Source organism: Mustela nigripes, chromosome 10 (genome assembly GCF_022355385.1).
Source record: "Mustela nigripes isolate SB6536 chromosome 10, MUSNIG.SB6536, whole genome shotgun sequence".
Classification (NCBI taxonomy): Eukaryota; Metazoa; Chordata; class Mammalia; order Carnivora; family Mustelidae; genus Mustela; species Mustela nigripes.
The window spans coordinates 39,052,393-39,066,480 of record NC_081566.1 but is presented as its reverse complement, the minus strand read 5'-3'; the positions used below and the strand labels follow the sequence as shown (position 1 = coordinate 39,066,480).

The window sequence follows — 14,088 nt, the reverse complement described above, 5'->3', positions numbered from 1 at the left end:
TCCCAGAACCCCCCAAACCATCCTTATAACCTGCCTCACCCCCCATCCCCATTCTCCAAGAACCCTCCAAGCCATCCTTATAACCTGGCTCACCCCTTGACCCAATTCTCCCAGAATCCCCCAAGCTATGCCTATAACGTGCCTCACCCCTTGCCCCTATTCTCCCAGAACCCCCCAAGCTATCCCCATAACCTGCCTCACCCCTCATCCCCATTCTCCCAGAGCCCCCTAAATCATCCCTATGATCTGCCTTACCCAATGAACCCATTCCCTCAGGAGTCCCTGAATCTTTCCTATAGTCTGCCTCATCTACTGACCCCATCTCCCCAGAAACCCCAATACCATCCTTATAATATGCCTCACCCCCTGACCCCATTCCCCCAGACCCAAGACCCTTTGACCTTCCTCTATAAGCTGTTCTGCTTTCAATTTGCTGAGACCCTGGAATTCCTGATCCACCCCCATGACCAGGCACACCACCAGGCCCATAAGTTCCTTGGCTCTCAGAACTGGCTCCAGGATGAGGAGCCAGCGCCTTGGGGACCTTGGTATCATCCCAATGACCAGCTCCAGCTCCAGGAACCCTAGCACCAAGGCCCCTGGTCCCAACCCCATCATTCACTTTGTCCCCTGCCTTCAGATTCCTCGGCTCCATGGCTTCCCCAGGGCCCTCTTCACGGCTTCCTTCTCCAAAGGCCCCCAGAGCCCCTGAGGCTCTGAAGTCCCCGTAGTCTCCAGTCTGACCCCAAGGCCTTATTCTTCCAGAGACCCCTGGTTCTGCATCTGCATGTCCTTCCCCAACAGCCTCCATAGTTGTTGAGGCCCCGAGGCCACCTCTCCCCACAGACCCCGCTGTCCCAGGGCTCCCTAGGCCACCGCTGGAATGATGCCTTTTCCCAGGGCCAGCATCCCCCTGGGCTTTGGATACATCTCTGGCCTCTGGAGGCATCCTGGCTTCATTGCTGGGCCCTCTATCATGGCCACCTGAGCCACTCTTGAGATTAGCAAGTCTCCCAGATCGCCGCATTGCAGGACCATCACTATCTCCGTTTCCAGACCACATTCCTCCAGGCACCCCTGAGCCATGTGTATAACCACCTCCTTTCTCAAACTCTGTTCCGCCAGGTGCCCCAGAGGCCACTCTGTAGCCAGTGCCATAACCGAATCCCATTTCTCCTGACACTGCTGAGCCGTCGCTATAGCCAGCCCCAGTTTCAGGACCTACTCCTCTAGCGTATTCTGTGCCATCACCATACCTAGATTCCATCCTCCCTGGACCTCCTAAGCCAACCTCATAGCCTGTCTTACCTCTGGGTCCTTTTCCTCTGGAGTTCCATGACCCATTCCAGAAATCTGGTTCAGAGCCCATTGTCCCTGGACCTTTTAATCCACCAGTGTCTCCTAGTGTCTTCCCAGAACCCTGAGCATCCAGGCTTGGAGACCCAATTAGCTTGTGGCTTCTGGCATCCACCCCCTGACCAGACCCCATCAGTCCAGCCCCCTGGGTACCACCCACACGACTTTCCCCATCCCCAGACCCCAAAAGTCCAGGCCTGTGGTGGGTCCCAGTTTTGCTGAGACTGGACCCTGTGTCATCCCAAGGATCTGTGCTCTCAGACTCTATTCTGCCAGCATCCTCTGCCCCCCACTGACCTGCTGGCCAACCTTGGGAATACTGGAAGCTTCCAGAGCCATCCTCTGACTCACCCAAGTCCCCTACTGTCTTCTGGCCCTCCCTTCCCCTGGGCCCCTGTAGGCCCTTCTCCCAGCCCCTGGGACCTCCTGGGCCTGTGGGGCTGGTTTTGTAGCCCTTTCCCCCACCCACAGACTTCCCTGGGCCTTGACCAGCTGTCTGTAGTGACCCCTCACCTTTGGCCTCAGGCCCCCCTCGTCCCAGGAGGAAACTTCTGCTACCAGATATTGATGATTCCTGGGAGTTCTTTCCTTTAGGTATCTGCCCTTGAGACTCCCCTGGCTCCCAGCAGCCCTCTTCTTCAGCATCATCAGCATCCATGCCTCTCTGAGAGCCCCAGGACTCAGGGCCTATGCCTGTCTTGGAGCTAGAAGCTCGTTCTCCAGGATACTCCTGGGCCCCAGGACCATCCGCCCCACTGCTGTCTCCAGCTTCCCCCAGGCCAGTCCCCCTGCCCCACACTGCCCTTGTGGCTCCTCTCTGTCTTCCCCTGCTCAGATCACCCCCTCCCTCCACCTCACCCAGGTTTTCCCCCTGCAAAATCTCTTCCATCACTCTCCCTTCTGACCAAGAGTCCATAGGACCAGACTGGGATCCCCTCAGGGCTGTCTTTCCTCTCCCAGGTCCCATATGAGCACTGAAGAGTTGCTCCTGGTTATGCCCGTCCAGGGGACTCTCGTGGTCCTCTCTGTACTCCTCTCCTTCCCTGCCGCTCCCCAGTCCTCCCACCTGAGGGTACCTGGACTCAGCCGCCCAGCCTCCTACTGTCCTACGGCATCCATCCCCATCACTGCCTGTGCCATGATCTTGCTGTTGAACTTCCATGAGACCCAAACCTGATTCCAGACCCTCTCCCTGTGCACAGGGGCTCCCGGGAAGGCTTCTGCCCCAGCCACCCTCTCTGTGGAGTTGATTTTCCCCAAGGGCAGTGACTGTGCCTCCCCCTCCTTCTAGAAAGCCCTTTCCTGTCTGCCCAGGGTCCCAGGCTAAGCCAGCTGCCCCATCACTCCCTACCAGGGAGTAGCCATGCCCACCAAGGCCACCTGTCTCTAGGTCATCTGTGAGCTGGAGCCCAGAAGCAGGCCTGGCCCCACTAAGGGAGCCCTCCAGCAGGCCCTGCTTTCTGGGTTTCCCTCCCTTGCCACTGATGCTCCTGGAATCTTCTGCTTCTGAGGTCTGGGCTCCTTGGGCTTGCTGCTGACGGTCAGCACTTGCAGTCAGAAGGCTTTTGTCTTTCCCTGTTTTGAGAAGAGGTCAATGCCCCCATTGAGAGACAAAAGAAAAGACCTGTTAAATTAGTCCAAGGCACCTGTCTGACCTCAACTGCTTTGCCTGACTCTCAGTTTCCCCAGCAGAGAAAAAGCTGACCATCTCAGAAGGAAGCCAGGGTATGCCGGCTTCCTGATAGATGAGTCCTATTGCCACCTCCCCCAGCCCTGTGCCCACAGACCACCGTGCCCTGCTATATGGTCCATAAGGACTTTTGGGAAAATACATAACCCAAAACTCACCTGCTTATCAAACTGCCACGAACAGTTGCATGATTTTTAAAAGAGCTATTTGCTCACCATCTGCCTTAAAAATGTCTACTAGTTGATGATTCTAGTTTCCTAGGATCACCTTGAACCCATATCTGTAGGGGATTTAAGGGTGTCCTTTGGTCTGACCCAGGTTCTCATCCATCCTGGATCAGAGCCAAGCCCTAGCCAGGACCCTCAGGCCACCTTGGATCTGTATTCCCAGAAGCATTCCTAGAGACCTACGGAGCCCAGACAGTGGAGGAGGACCGGGCTGCCCAGGAAGGCCCGGCATTGCAGTAAGTCAGGAATAGATCTCAGATCTATTAGATAGATCTCTTACCTATTAATAGATCTCTTCATTCTCAGAGACTGAAGGAATCATCAAAAGCAAATGACTGACCAAAGGAAGCCCCTGGCCCCGGCCTTTTCCATGCCCTTCTCAGCCCCAGACTCTTGTCTTGGTAGAGAGAGAAAGACAGAGGTATGAACCACTCACCTCCAACGACCAGCCAGGCAGTAGAGCTGTGGAATCCAGTGCCCAGTGAGTAAGGGCCCATGTCTGACAAATGGGCCCCCCTGACTACCAGCCGGTGGGTCAGCCCATCAGGGGACACAAACACTTCGTATTTGTCGCTGGGTTGGAGGGGCCGGTGCCGGAAATTCCAGGCGGCATGGGGGCAGGGGCTGGAGAGAACACACTCGAAGACAGCATCGCCCTGCTCTTCACAGTGAGCCTCAACCAGCGGGACCACCACTCTGGAGGGGATGGCTGTTGGGGAAGCAGGAATGGGGACATTAGCTTGGCGGCGTAACCCAGTGTGACCTGACACAGCACAGCCAGGAGCTCAGGAGCCCAGGTTTAGAGCAGCTCAGCCGCAGACCTCCTGTGTCACCTGGGGTAGGTCACCTCCTTACCCCAGGTGACAGTTCCCAACATAAAATGAGGGCTTATAACGAGGTTATGAACTGTAAGACCGTTCTCAGCTCTGGAATTCCATGATCCTAAATCCAGAGATTAGGTCTGGGGGTAAGATGGATATATGAAGAAAAGCGATGTGCTGACAGTCATGGTCTCTTGTGAATCCTAGGACCACCTCCCAGATAGGTATTATTATTTCTTTTTTACAAGTAAGGAAACCAAGTCTTACCCAACTAAGAGGCAGCCCAGGCAGAATTCACACCCAGGTCCGGCTGAAACCAAAGTCCCTCGCCCCTTCCCCTATGCCATGCCATTTCTCAGCTTTTCAAAGCCCTGTCCAGGCGTACCAGGCCTGCTGGAGATCTCATGCCCTCTTTCTTCCTTAACATTGACTTAGAAGGCACAGAAGGCAGGGAAGGAAGACTTCTGTTCAGGGCACAAGGGTGCTGCACCTGGGTGTGGCTTCTTACTGGGGAGTGTGGGAGGGGGAGTCTGCAGCAGAAAAGAGTGGGGCTGTGGCTAGAGCCTGTGAAATTTGTCTGGATCGGATCTGGAGATTGAATCTCTGCTGCAGAAGGTCTGTAAGCAGGGCCACGGCACAGACACTATGTCTGCGGCTGGAACCCAGGAGGGCCCAGCTCACCACCAAAAGAACATAGACCTCAGACCCAGACCTCTGGAAAGCAGAGATCATTTCAGTGTAACCACGTGGGTGTGCATTCTGCTCCCTTACAGTCTTTGCAAGGCAGGGCGGGGGGGGGGGGGCACATTTATCTTCCACTCTCCACCCCTCCAATCCCCAGCTATGGCACCAACATGGGCCCCCTCCTAACAGATCTCCTCCGCTCCAGCTTCTGCAGGGGGAAGACCACCCACCGCTGGCATCCAGTTCCGTGGAGAAGATTTCAGCATCCTCCACCTTGACCTGGTAAATGCCGGCATCCTCAGCCTGCAGGTCCCGGATCTGGAACTGATAGCGCTTCCCCAGCCGCCGCAGACAGTGCTTGGTCTTGTTGTCAAGGCTGTAGGGGACCATCTCACCATCCTGAGGCAGAGAAAGGAAGAGGGAGGCTCAGGGCCTCCGTGGGTCCCCAGCACCTCCTGCTCCGACCCCCTTTGGGCAGTTTTCTCCCACAGGCCCCTGGCACCAGACAACATTGCTGCAACCACAGAGGAGATGGGGAGGGGGCCAGGGGCAGGGGTGGAGAGCAGGGCTCAGAGGCTTTGAAAACAGGGAGGGGAGGGTGGTCCCTGACTCTGACCATGAAGTGAATAATTGGCAAGTGTCCTGAGAGAGACACCTGAGACACACTCATTTTCAGAGGGGAACAAGAGAGCCATCAGGTATTTTCAGAGCTCCACAAAACCAGTAATCCATGCACATGCCCCCTTTAGCTAAAGCCTAAATATATTTGTTTCTTGCCAGATATTAACAACTCACCTTTGGTTGCCTACTGTGTGCCAGGCCCTGGGTTAAGTACTTGGGGCACAACAGTGAATAAAACAAAGATTCCTGCCCCCCAGGGAGCTAAAATTCTAGGAGGGACACAAATAACACATATCATAAGCAGACCATATATCCTATATTAGAAAGACAAGTAGGGAAAAAAGAGAGAGGAGGATATGGATTCAGGGATGCAGGGTGGGGCAGGGGGGGACACAGCAGTGTCAGACAGGGCGGTCAGGGGACATCTGGGTGCGGGTGAGGGAATTAGCTGTGTGGATACAAGGGAAGACGGTGACAGGGAGCAGGACCAGCTAGAGCCAAGAAACAGATGCAGGGGGGTGGGGGTGCACTTTCTTAGAATCCTTAGAATCTAAGAATCCTGGTGCCCTGACTAGGGAACCGGTTTGCTCAGTGAGAGTAAGAGGAGTCTGTGAAATGTCCACACCACAGTTTGACTTCCCTCCAATCAGGAACTCCAGGGGAGGCAAGGTTCACCGTCTGTGCGCTTGAGTTGCTCCCAGAGGGAAATCCAAGGGACCCATAGCTCCTACCCCCAGGACCAGCAGCCTCCCTGTCAGATCCCTCCTCCCTCAAAGACTCCTCCGGCCTCACCTTATACAGGTAAACCTTGCTCCCGGGATCCTTGAGATCCAGCTCCAGATCAAATGTTGCGATCCCCTCCTTGCTGACCTTGATGTGTCTTAAGTTGGAGACGGTGTTAACGTACTAGGAAAGACAAACATACCAAGGGATCGCTCTGAGCTCTCTCTTTGGGGCACTCCACACTCCCCAGTCCCCCCCCCCCCATGTCTCACTCAAGCATGCATTTGCCCATTTTACAGGTGGGAAGAAGTTTTCCAAGATGAGAGATATCAGGTCAGGAAGCAAAGTGAGAAAGGACCCCAGGCGTCCAGGTTTTCCGAGAACACGGTAGGGCATTTCTGTTCATCTACTCTTCCAGGCAATAAAAATTAGTTGAGCACCTACTATGGGCAAAGCCCTGTGTTAGGGTCAATGAGAAAGCTTAGAGGACAGAAAACTAAGTCCCAGGATATTTGATGAACCACCTTCAAGGTGATAAAATACTATTTTCAGGATGGGGAAAACTAGTTGTTTTGCATTTCCAGAAGACGAATTAGACATGCTATAGTTAAGTTAGACCCAGGAAAGAACTTCCTATACAGTTTATAAGACACTGGGATAAGCAGACAATGCTGAAATCCCCTCTACTGGAAGCCTTTAGAAATAAGACAGGCATCCAAAGTCTGGGGAGGATGACAGCGGACAGGAAGCCTTTGCCAGGCATCAGGCACTATTAAGTAATTAAAGCACAGTTAAGTGCTTTAATTATATTGCCTAGTTCATCCTCTCCCTGATCCAAAGGGGCAGGTACAACTGTAACACCCATTTTGCAGATAAGGAAATCAAGACACGGAGTCCCTAACTTTCCCAATGCCCCGGATTTTAGTATCTGAGCCAGATTTTGAAGCCAGAACGTTGACTGGAGGCCTGGGTCCCAGCCACAGGCGGCCCTGGAGGTGGGCGGCGGGCCGGCCCTGCGTGGGGCCCAGCTCCGGGTGGGGGCGCCCGCGAGGCGGCGGCCGGGCGGAAGCACCTGCGCCATCTTGTCCTCGTGCTCCTTCCGCATCTCCTTGAGCTTGCGCAGCATGCCGCGGTAGTCCACGATGCCGTACTTCAGGCAGATGCGCTCGTAGTCCTTGCGGTCGGCGGTCATCAGAAGCTGCCACACCTGCTCCAGGTCCACCTTTTTCTTGGCGGGAGGCGGGGCCCTGGGGAGCAGGGCGGGCAGGTCAGAGGCCAGGGGAGCCCCAGCGGAGCCCCAGCGGAGCTCAGGAGCGGAGCCTCAGGAGCTGGTCCCCTGGACCTGCCACCCTGAGAGGCTGTGGGGAGCTGCCCTCTCTGCACTAGAGGAAAGGGACGGGATGGAGGGAGTGGGGGAAGGGAGCTGGGCCCTGGGCCTGAGCTCTGTCGGGACACGGGGGACCCAGAGATGGGCAAGGGCGGCCTCCCCCCTACCCCCCACAGTCCGAACTTTTAAGGGGAGAAACTCCATTCCTAACACCTTGTATTGTGGACTGCTCAGAAAGATGGGGGGGTGTCACATTATTCTGTTGTGGAGCACCCCATTTTAAAAATGAGTTAGTCAAGACCCAGAGAGGAATGAGGATTCATTCAAGGACACATTGCTTAAAGGGAACAGAATATAGGGTCAGTGCTCGTCTCTCCTCCTGCTGGCTACCCGCAGTCTAGCTTTCTAGCCAGCCGAGGGGAGAGCTGGCTCATGGACATAGCTGGGGAGCCTCCAGCCCTGCCCCTGGACAGGCCCACACCCACCTCTTTTTCAGAAGATTTCGGTAGTCCATCAGCTCCTTCTTGAGGTCTAGAAAAGGACCAGCAATGAGGCCCCAAGCCCAGGGGGAGATTTCAAGGGGTTAATGCAGGGCTTTTCTGTGGCAATGGGAGTTGGGGGGGTGTCAGGGGGTGCAGTCAGAGGACCTGTGGTCCACAGCTGACAACCGAGCCTTTGGATGGTGCTCTCCTGTGGACCAGTGATGATCCGTAACGTGTTGGTAGGGGCTTGGCCAAGTCGGGAGCACCAGGAGTGGAGTAGCCCGTTCCCCCAAACCCAAGAAGATTTCTGGCAACCCTTTCACCTACCCTCCTGGGGCTCCTTGTGCCTCTTCCGGTTCTTCCGAAAGCCAACTGGATCATCAGGAGGAGAGGAGGGAATTAATGTGGGCAGATAGGGAGAGAAGCGAGACACCCTGAGGGTCTTCCTGAGAACCAGCTGAGTGCCACGGCCCTGTCCTTTCCACTGTCCACAAAGGCAAGGCAACAGCTCAGCAAGAGGGTCTGTCCATCATAAGGACAGGGCAGGGCAGAGGGTCTGTCCATCATAAGCTTTGATACCCAGAGCCTTCGTGTGACTGAGGTGGAACTGACCTGGTTGAGGGAGCCGGCTATCGTGTCTGCAGTGGTGGGCGGGGGGAGTGGCAGAAGCGAGAGCAGTGGCTGTCCCATGTCCCCCAGGAGCTGCCATTTCAGAGTACGGGTCGGATGTTGCCCAGGAAGGCCGACACTGCTGTTTGGCTGATCCTGCAGCCATTCCCAGTCCTTGTCCTCATCACCAGCTCCCACTGGTGGGAAGGAGGCTGGAAAGCTAACTCCTCCCCTTCCCAGCTGCCCTGGGCACCAGGAGTGGCCATGTGACACAGGTCTGGTCAATGAGATACAAACGGAGGTGTCCAACGTGTTTCTGAGAAAACTTCTGCTTTCTTTATAAAAGGGCCTGCTGTACCTGGGGCCACCTCTTTCCCCTTCTTCCCACCTTGAACATGGATTCGGTTTGGATCCCCAGCAGCAGTCTTATGACCGTGAGGCTCTAAGCCAACGTCTTTGGGTGACAGCTCAGCGAGATAGGAAGCGTCTGGTTGGCCCGTGACAGCGCTGAGCTGTGATTTGAGCCCTGGACTCTAACCTTAGGACTCCTTATCATGTGACATAATCAAGTGTCTTTATTTCTTGGGCTATTCATAGGGTTTTCTGTTACTCGTAGGCAAAAGCATAAGCCATCAAAAGACTAGATCCGCTTTCTCAAGAGACATGCCCCTTCCCGTTATTGTACGTCAACGATTGATTTAAAATTTGGAAACCCTGCAAGTCAAGACAAACCAACAACCTCCCTGCCCCCCATGTCTGAGCAAGGATTTGGCCTTCATATGACCTGTCTGCCCCTCTGATGTAGCCTGGATAAGATATCCTCCGTAGAGTGGAGAAATCGGGCCTAGAGAAGGAAACGAAGCCCGCTGAAGGAGTTAGCAAATGGTCAGGCCCAGAAACCGAGCTTGAGGTCCCGCCCTCACGCCGCAGGGTTAAGAGAATATCCTTCAGAGCTCCTGCAGCGGGCATCTGCTGAGCGAGCGCCTTTTAGACCACATGCAGACTCTGCGTGTGAGTGGGTGAAGCCAAGGGCCCTGGCACCAGATGGGACAGCGGCCTTGCTGTCCCTCTCTCCTTTCACCCCACCAGCTGCCCCACCTCTGAGGCCTCGGAGGGCTCTCTGAGGAGAAAGCCGGGGCTAGCACCCCAAGCGCCGATGAGGGAAGGGGACAAGCCCACCTTCGATGACCAGGAGCCTCGTGGAGCACGTGGCCTCGCCGTAGACATTCACTGCAGTGCAGCGGTACAGGTCCGAGTCCTCGCCCGTCAGCTTGTTGATCTGCAGAGAGGCCCAGGCCAGGGGAACAGGGCTAGTGCTGCCCCCTTTCTCGCCTTATGAGACATGGCTAGAGGTCTATCAGGATGGATAAGACATAGCCCTTTCCTTACAGAGCCCACAGTCTTCATCAAGGAATCAGACCCCAAAACAAAAAGCGGGGGGTGACAGGGAGTGGATGTACCGTTGCCAGGTTGGGGGAGGGCATTTTGGCCAGCAGAGGTAACCTGGAGACGCAGAAAGAGATGGCTTTTTGGTGTCAAATGGGTCTGGGACTGCATATCGTCTCTGTCGTGGAGTATGGGCTGTGGGACCTGGGATAAATTACCTAACCTCTCTGATCCTTACTTTTTTATAAGGTGAGGATAATGATACCTCCAAAAGTAGTGAATGGTCAGGAGTAAATGATATAGTCTCTGTCAAATGTTTAGCCCAAAGTTCAGCACAGAGTGGGTGTTCTGTGACTCGTAGCTCTAATTATTACTAATATTGGCCGGCGGGGATAGAGAACCCCCTGGAGGCCAAACACTGGCGAGATACTTTACATAAACTTTTCATACCCATGACAACACTGCGAAGTACTATTATTACACCCCCACCCCCACCCCGCCGCTGTCACAGGGGAGGAAACGGAAGTACGGAGAAGTAAGGAACTTGCCAAGGCCAAGATGGTGGGTCTGGGGTTGGAAGCCAGCCTGGGATTGTCAGACTCCAGCCTCTGCCACACGCCAGGGTATCAGCAGAGTACCCGCAGGCCTGGCGGGTCCCCACCCGGCTCTGGCCACCTGGGCCACAGGATGGAGCTGAGTGGGCCCAACCCCAACGGGGAGCATCTCGTAATCCTCTGGGTTCTGCAGGTCACCGCGGAGCCCTTCAAGGGCCCAGGGAAAGACTAGTAGACCTGGGTTGGGGGGTTGGGGGGGGGGGCGGCCTATCTTACCTGTAGCACATGCTCCTTGCCGCTGGGGGAGGAGGAGATGTGGTACTTGCTGGAGTTACTGAGGTGACCTTTGGTGCTCTGCCAATGGACCTCAGGCTGGGGCTCCCCACAGACCAGGGCCCGGAAGATGGCATTTTTCCCTGTGGCAGGAAAAGGTGGTCAAAAGATTGGCCACCTGGGGGAGGTGTGTACTCTGAGAGTGTACTCTCTTGAGACTTTAATTTGTTGTGTTCACGGCTCTAGAGGTTTCAACTGCCCATTCCAAGAAGCATGTCTGGCCTTGGCGCCCTGACTCAAGGACTCTTATGATGCCGGACAAAAAGCAGCAGTTTCTAGATGCCCAGAAGACAGACCCCCCACCTGGTTTCTGCATCCCAGAGTGTGGGCTCCTTGAGGAAAAGTTGTGGCTGGACAGTCCACGGTAGAAGGGAAGGCAAGCAGGGCTTGGGGTGGACGGTGCGTTTCTTTGCAAGGGTAGGGGAAGAGTCAGAAGGACTCTCCCAAGACTGGGGACGGGTCTTTTGGGAGTTCCATGTCCTCTCTCAAGGTGGGATGACCCCAAGACACAGGGTTCCAGCCTCAGGAAAGAGCCCAAGCTCTGTGTTTGGCATGGGAGGCTGGGAGCTTCCTACCCTCAAGAAATCCCTTGGGCTTCTGCCAGGAACATCTCCTGAGAGAGCAGCGCAGAGCGAAGACCAAGGGCCCTTCCCTGTGATGACAGACACTTGCTCATGACCTTTGTTTGTATTTTGAGTGAGGGCTTAGAGTCAGATTTAGAAAAATAAAGTGCTCTTCTTTTTCTTGTGCCAAAATGATGTAAATTGCAAGGTATTGTAGGAACCTGTGCTGGGAAAAGACCACCAGTTCTCACCCCTTCCCTCAAAAGTCTTTGCTCCCATCACTTTCCTGGGCACTCCTCTCATGAATCTCATTTTAATAACGTCTGCAGCAGCTGCCCAGAGCCTAGGTGCAGGGAGAGGAGCTCGGAAACACCACCACCTCTCCTGCTTCCCAGTGAGCAGCCCCCAGCCTTGTTTCCAAATATCTCTCGTTTCAGCGTACCATAGTGTATCTTCACTCCCTTTGCCCATTCTGCCCCTTAGGTCCCCCGCCCCTTCTGGGGACCCAGGAAGGCACCCCACAAGGAGAGGGAGATATGGTGTGGCCTGACGCTGGATAGGGGGTCCGGGAGGCAGGCTGGGAAGGACGGGACTGAGCTCCCTCCTTCAGGCTCTCAGCAGCTCCCCTCCCGGGTCTCACCTTCCTGCAGCGCCAGGGCAACGGGCTTCTGCTGGAAGTCTGGTGTGCTGCAGCCTTCGGGGATCTCCTCCACCAGCTGCCGGATGCTCACCCCATGAAGGGCGGACTTCCTGGGGGGCTTCTCTAGAAGGTGGGAGAAAGGGAGATGAACCCTCCCTACTCTTCCTAGTGGGTGGCCCTTTAATACAATGGAGCACTGACGGAAGAACCCAAGGAACATGAGCCCCTCCTCCCCATCCCACCATCGAGTGGGATTGTCTCCCACTGCTTCTGCCTATGAGCAGGGTTTTGGAATTTTCTGTGGATTCAGGTAGTGGTCCTCCAGCAGCGTGCATGGAGTCCCTGGGAAGTGGGCAGGGGCACCTAACGAAGACCCTGGGAACATCACTGGGGTAAAGCTGGAGAAGGGAGAATGGGAAGGGGCTCATATGGGGGAGCTGGGCATCCTTTATTCAGGCCAACAAGTTAAAACCCAAAGTCAAGACTAGAAAAACAGACAGATGAGTTCCCAAAGATCTCCAAGCCCTTCTCTGTCTCTATCCCATGAGGAGCACCAGTGAGGGACTGGGTGGGGGCGGGGGGCGGTCAGCTCTTCTCTCACCTGCCATAGTTTGGGTTCCTCTTTGGTTACTGAGGGTGGCAACTGATCTGCTGCGAAAAGAAGACAGAATTCCTTATGAGAGGTGCAGGCTGGTCTTACCTGCCCCCCCCACACACTGTCCATACATTGGCTGGTGTCTCGCCTGGGAGCTGGGCAGAGCTGCTGCACCCTGAGAGCTTGTCTAACTAACCCCACCTAATGGTACCAATCAGTGTCCTGCCAGTCCCTGCCCTGGGAAAACCAATTTCCCTGAGCCCGGAAGAGGGTGGGCTGCTGCTCGGTTGTACCTTTCCCAGGTAATGGAACCCATGGGGCTGAACCTGCAACCTATGCCGCTGGCCTGGCCTTTGGGTGGGTCTCTAGACCCAATGGGGGTGAGACACAGCCTCCCTGAACCTCAAGAAATCAAATGCCTATCATCTAGGATTTCTTTAGTGATTTTGCAACCTGTTCCCTCTTGACTATGGAATATCAGTTTTCCCTGGATATTCTCTGGAGCTCTTGGCTCCACCCCCAACTCAGATTTTCTAGCAGCGCCCAGCAGCCTTCTACCTCCCACCCTCAACCAATCTGGAATGCTTTTGATCACTGTGTCAGTGGGGGGAGAACCCTCAGTTGGCTGCTCTTTAGCTCTTCTTGACCCAGGCTGACAGGATCCTCATAAATCCATCCGCTCCCCTCCGAAGCCAGTGAGTTATGGCGTCAGGTGAACACAATGCCTTCCAGGCTCTCCCAGCCATCATCACCACTCTCTCCCCCTGATTTTCTCACAATTGCATCCCTCCATCATGGCTGCTGGGGAGTGCCACCCAGGGGAGAGAGGGGGCTTGGCTCTGGGCTGAGATGAGAGCCTTGATGAGGGCCATGACTTGGAGGGGGGTGGATTTCTTGAAAGAGTTCTCCAATAGTCCTACCTCCTGTGCGGTTGGCCCGGGGCCAACGGGTTCCATTTTGGAGACGCCATTCCCTGCCCAAAGAGCCTTGTGTTCAGGATAGAATCACACATGACAGAGCAAATTCCTCCCTCCGAATGACGCTACATTTCACAACTGCCCACCACTGGCATTTCTGGCCTCAAGGTGTCCCATCTATAGCCCAGCGGCTGCCCCCCGGTGCGCTGGAATGCCATGGCGCGCCAACTGCGTTCTGGAGCGGTCACAGGGCTACAGCCGCCGCGCAGCAGGGAGTCAGGAGGGAGGGCGAGGATGGAGCGGCCACCAGCAGAGGAGAACGCAGCTGACTACGAGCGGTGGGAGCTGCAGGGGTCTGCGTCCCGTCTGTTCCCTGGTACCTCATCTCGCACCTGTCCACGATCCCTGCCCTGCTGTAATTTGAATTTAACACGGAGACCTTAGCTGTCCTCTTCATCTTGCTCATCACCTCCGTCAGCCCCACGACCAGCTCTCAGCCCCTTAGTCTGCCATTCGCCACCCATGAGGTGTAATGCTAACACAGCTGCTCTCCCTCCTGC

The 14,088-nt window shown here is 55.3% G+C and overlaps 1 protein-coding gene across 1 annotated transcript in view; it reads right to left on the bottom strand.

The window, feature by feature from the left end:
* The window catches only part of IGFN1 (immunoglobulin like and fibronectin type III domain containing 1), a 27,049-nt gene extending 14,425 nt beyond the window's left edge, over positions 1 to 12,624 (bottom strand). The window contains exons 1-11 of the mRNA XM_059413948.1: positions 12,618 to 12,624; positions 12,017 to 12,139; positions 10,757 to 10,896; positions 9,720 to 9,819; positions 8,259 to 8,303; positions 7,935 to 7,980; positions 7,195 to 7,369; positions 6,192 to 6,305; positions 5,009 to 5,177; positions 3,710 to 3,982; positions 2,896 to 2,931 (exon numbers count right to left, since the gene is read on the bottom strand). Coding sequence (XP_059269931.1) covers positions 2,896 to 2,931; positions 3,710 to 3,982; positions 5,009 to 5,177; positions 6,192 to 6,305; positions 7,195 to 7,369; positions 7,935 to 7,980; positions 8,259 to 8,303; positions 9,720 to 9,819; positions 10,757 to 10,896; positions 12,017 to 12,139; positions 12,618 to 12,624 — 1,228 coding nt within the window. The remainder of the gene's footprint in view (positions 1 to 2,895; positions 2,932 to 3,709; positions 3,983 to 5,008; positions 5,178 to 6,191; positions 6,306 to 7,194; positions 7,370 to 7,934; positions 7,981 to 8,258; positions 8,304 to 9,719; positions 9,820 to 10,756; positions 10,897 to 12,016; positions 12,140 to 12,617) is intronic.
* Positions 12,625 to 14,088: the final 1,464 nt, after the last annotated feature.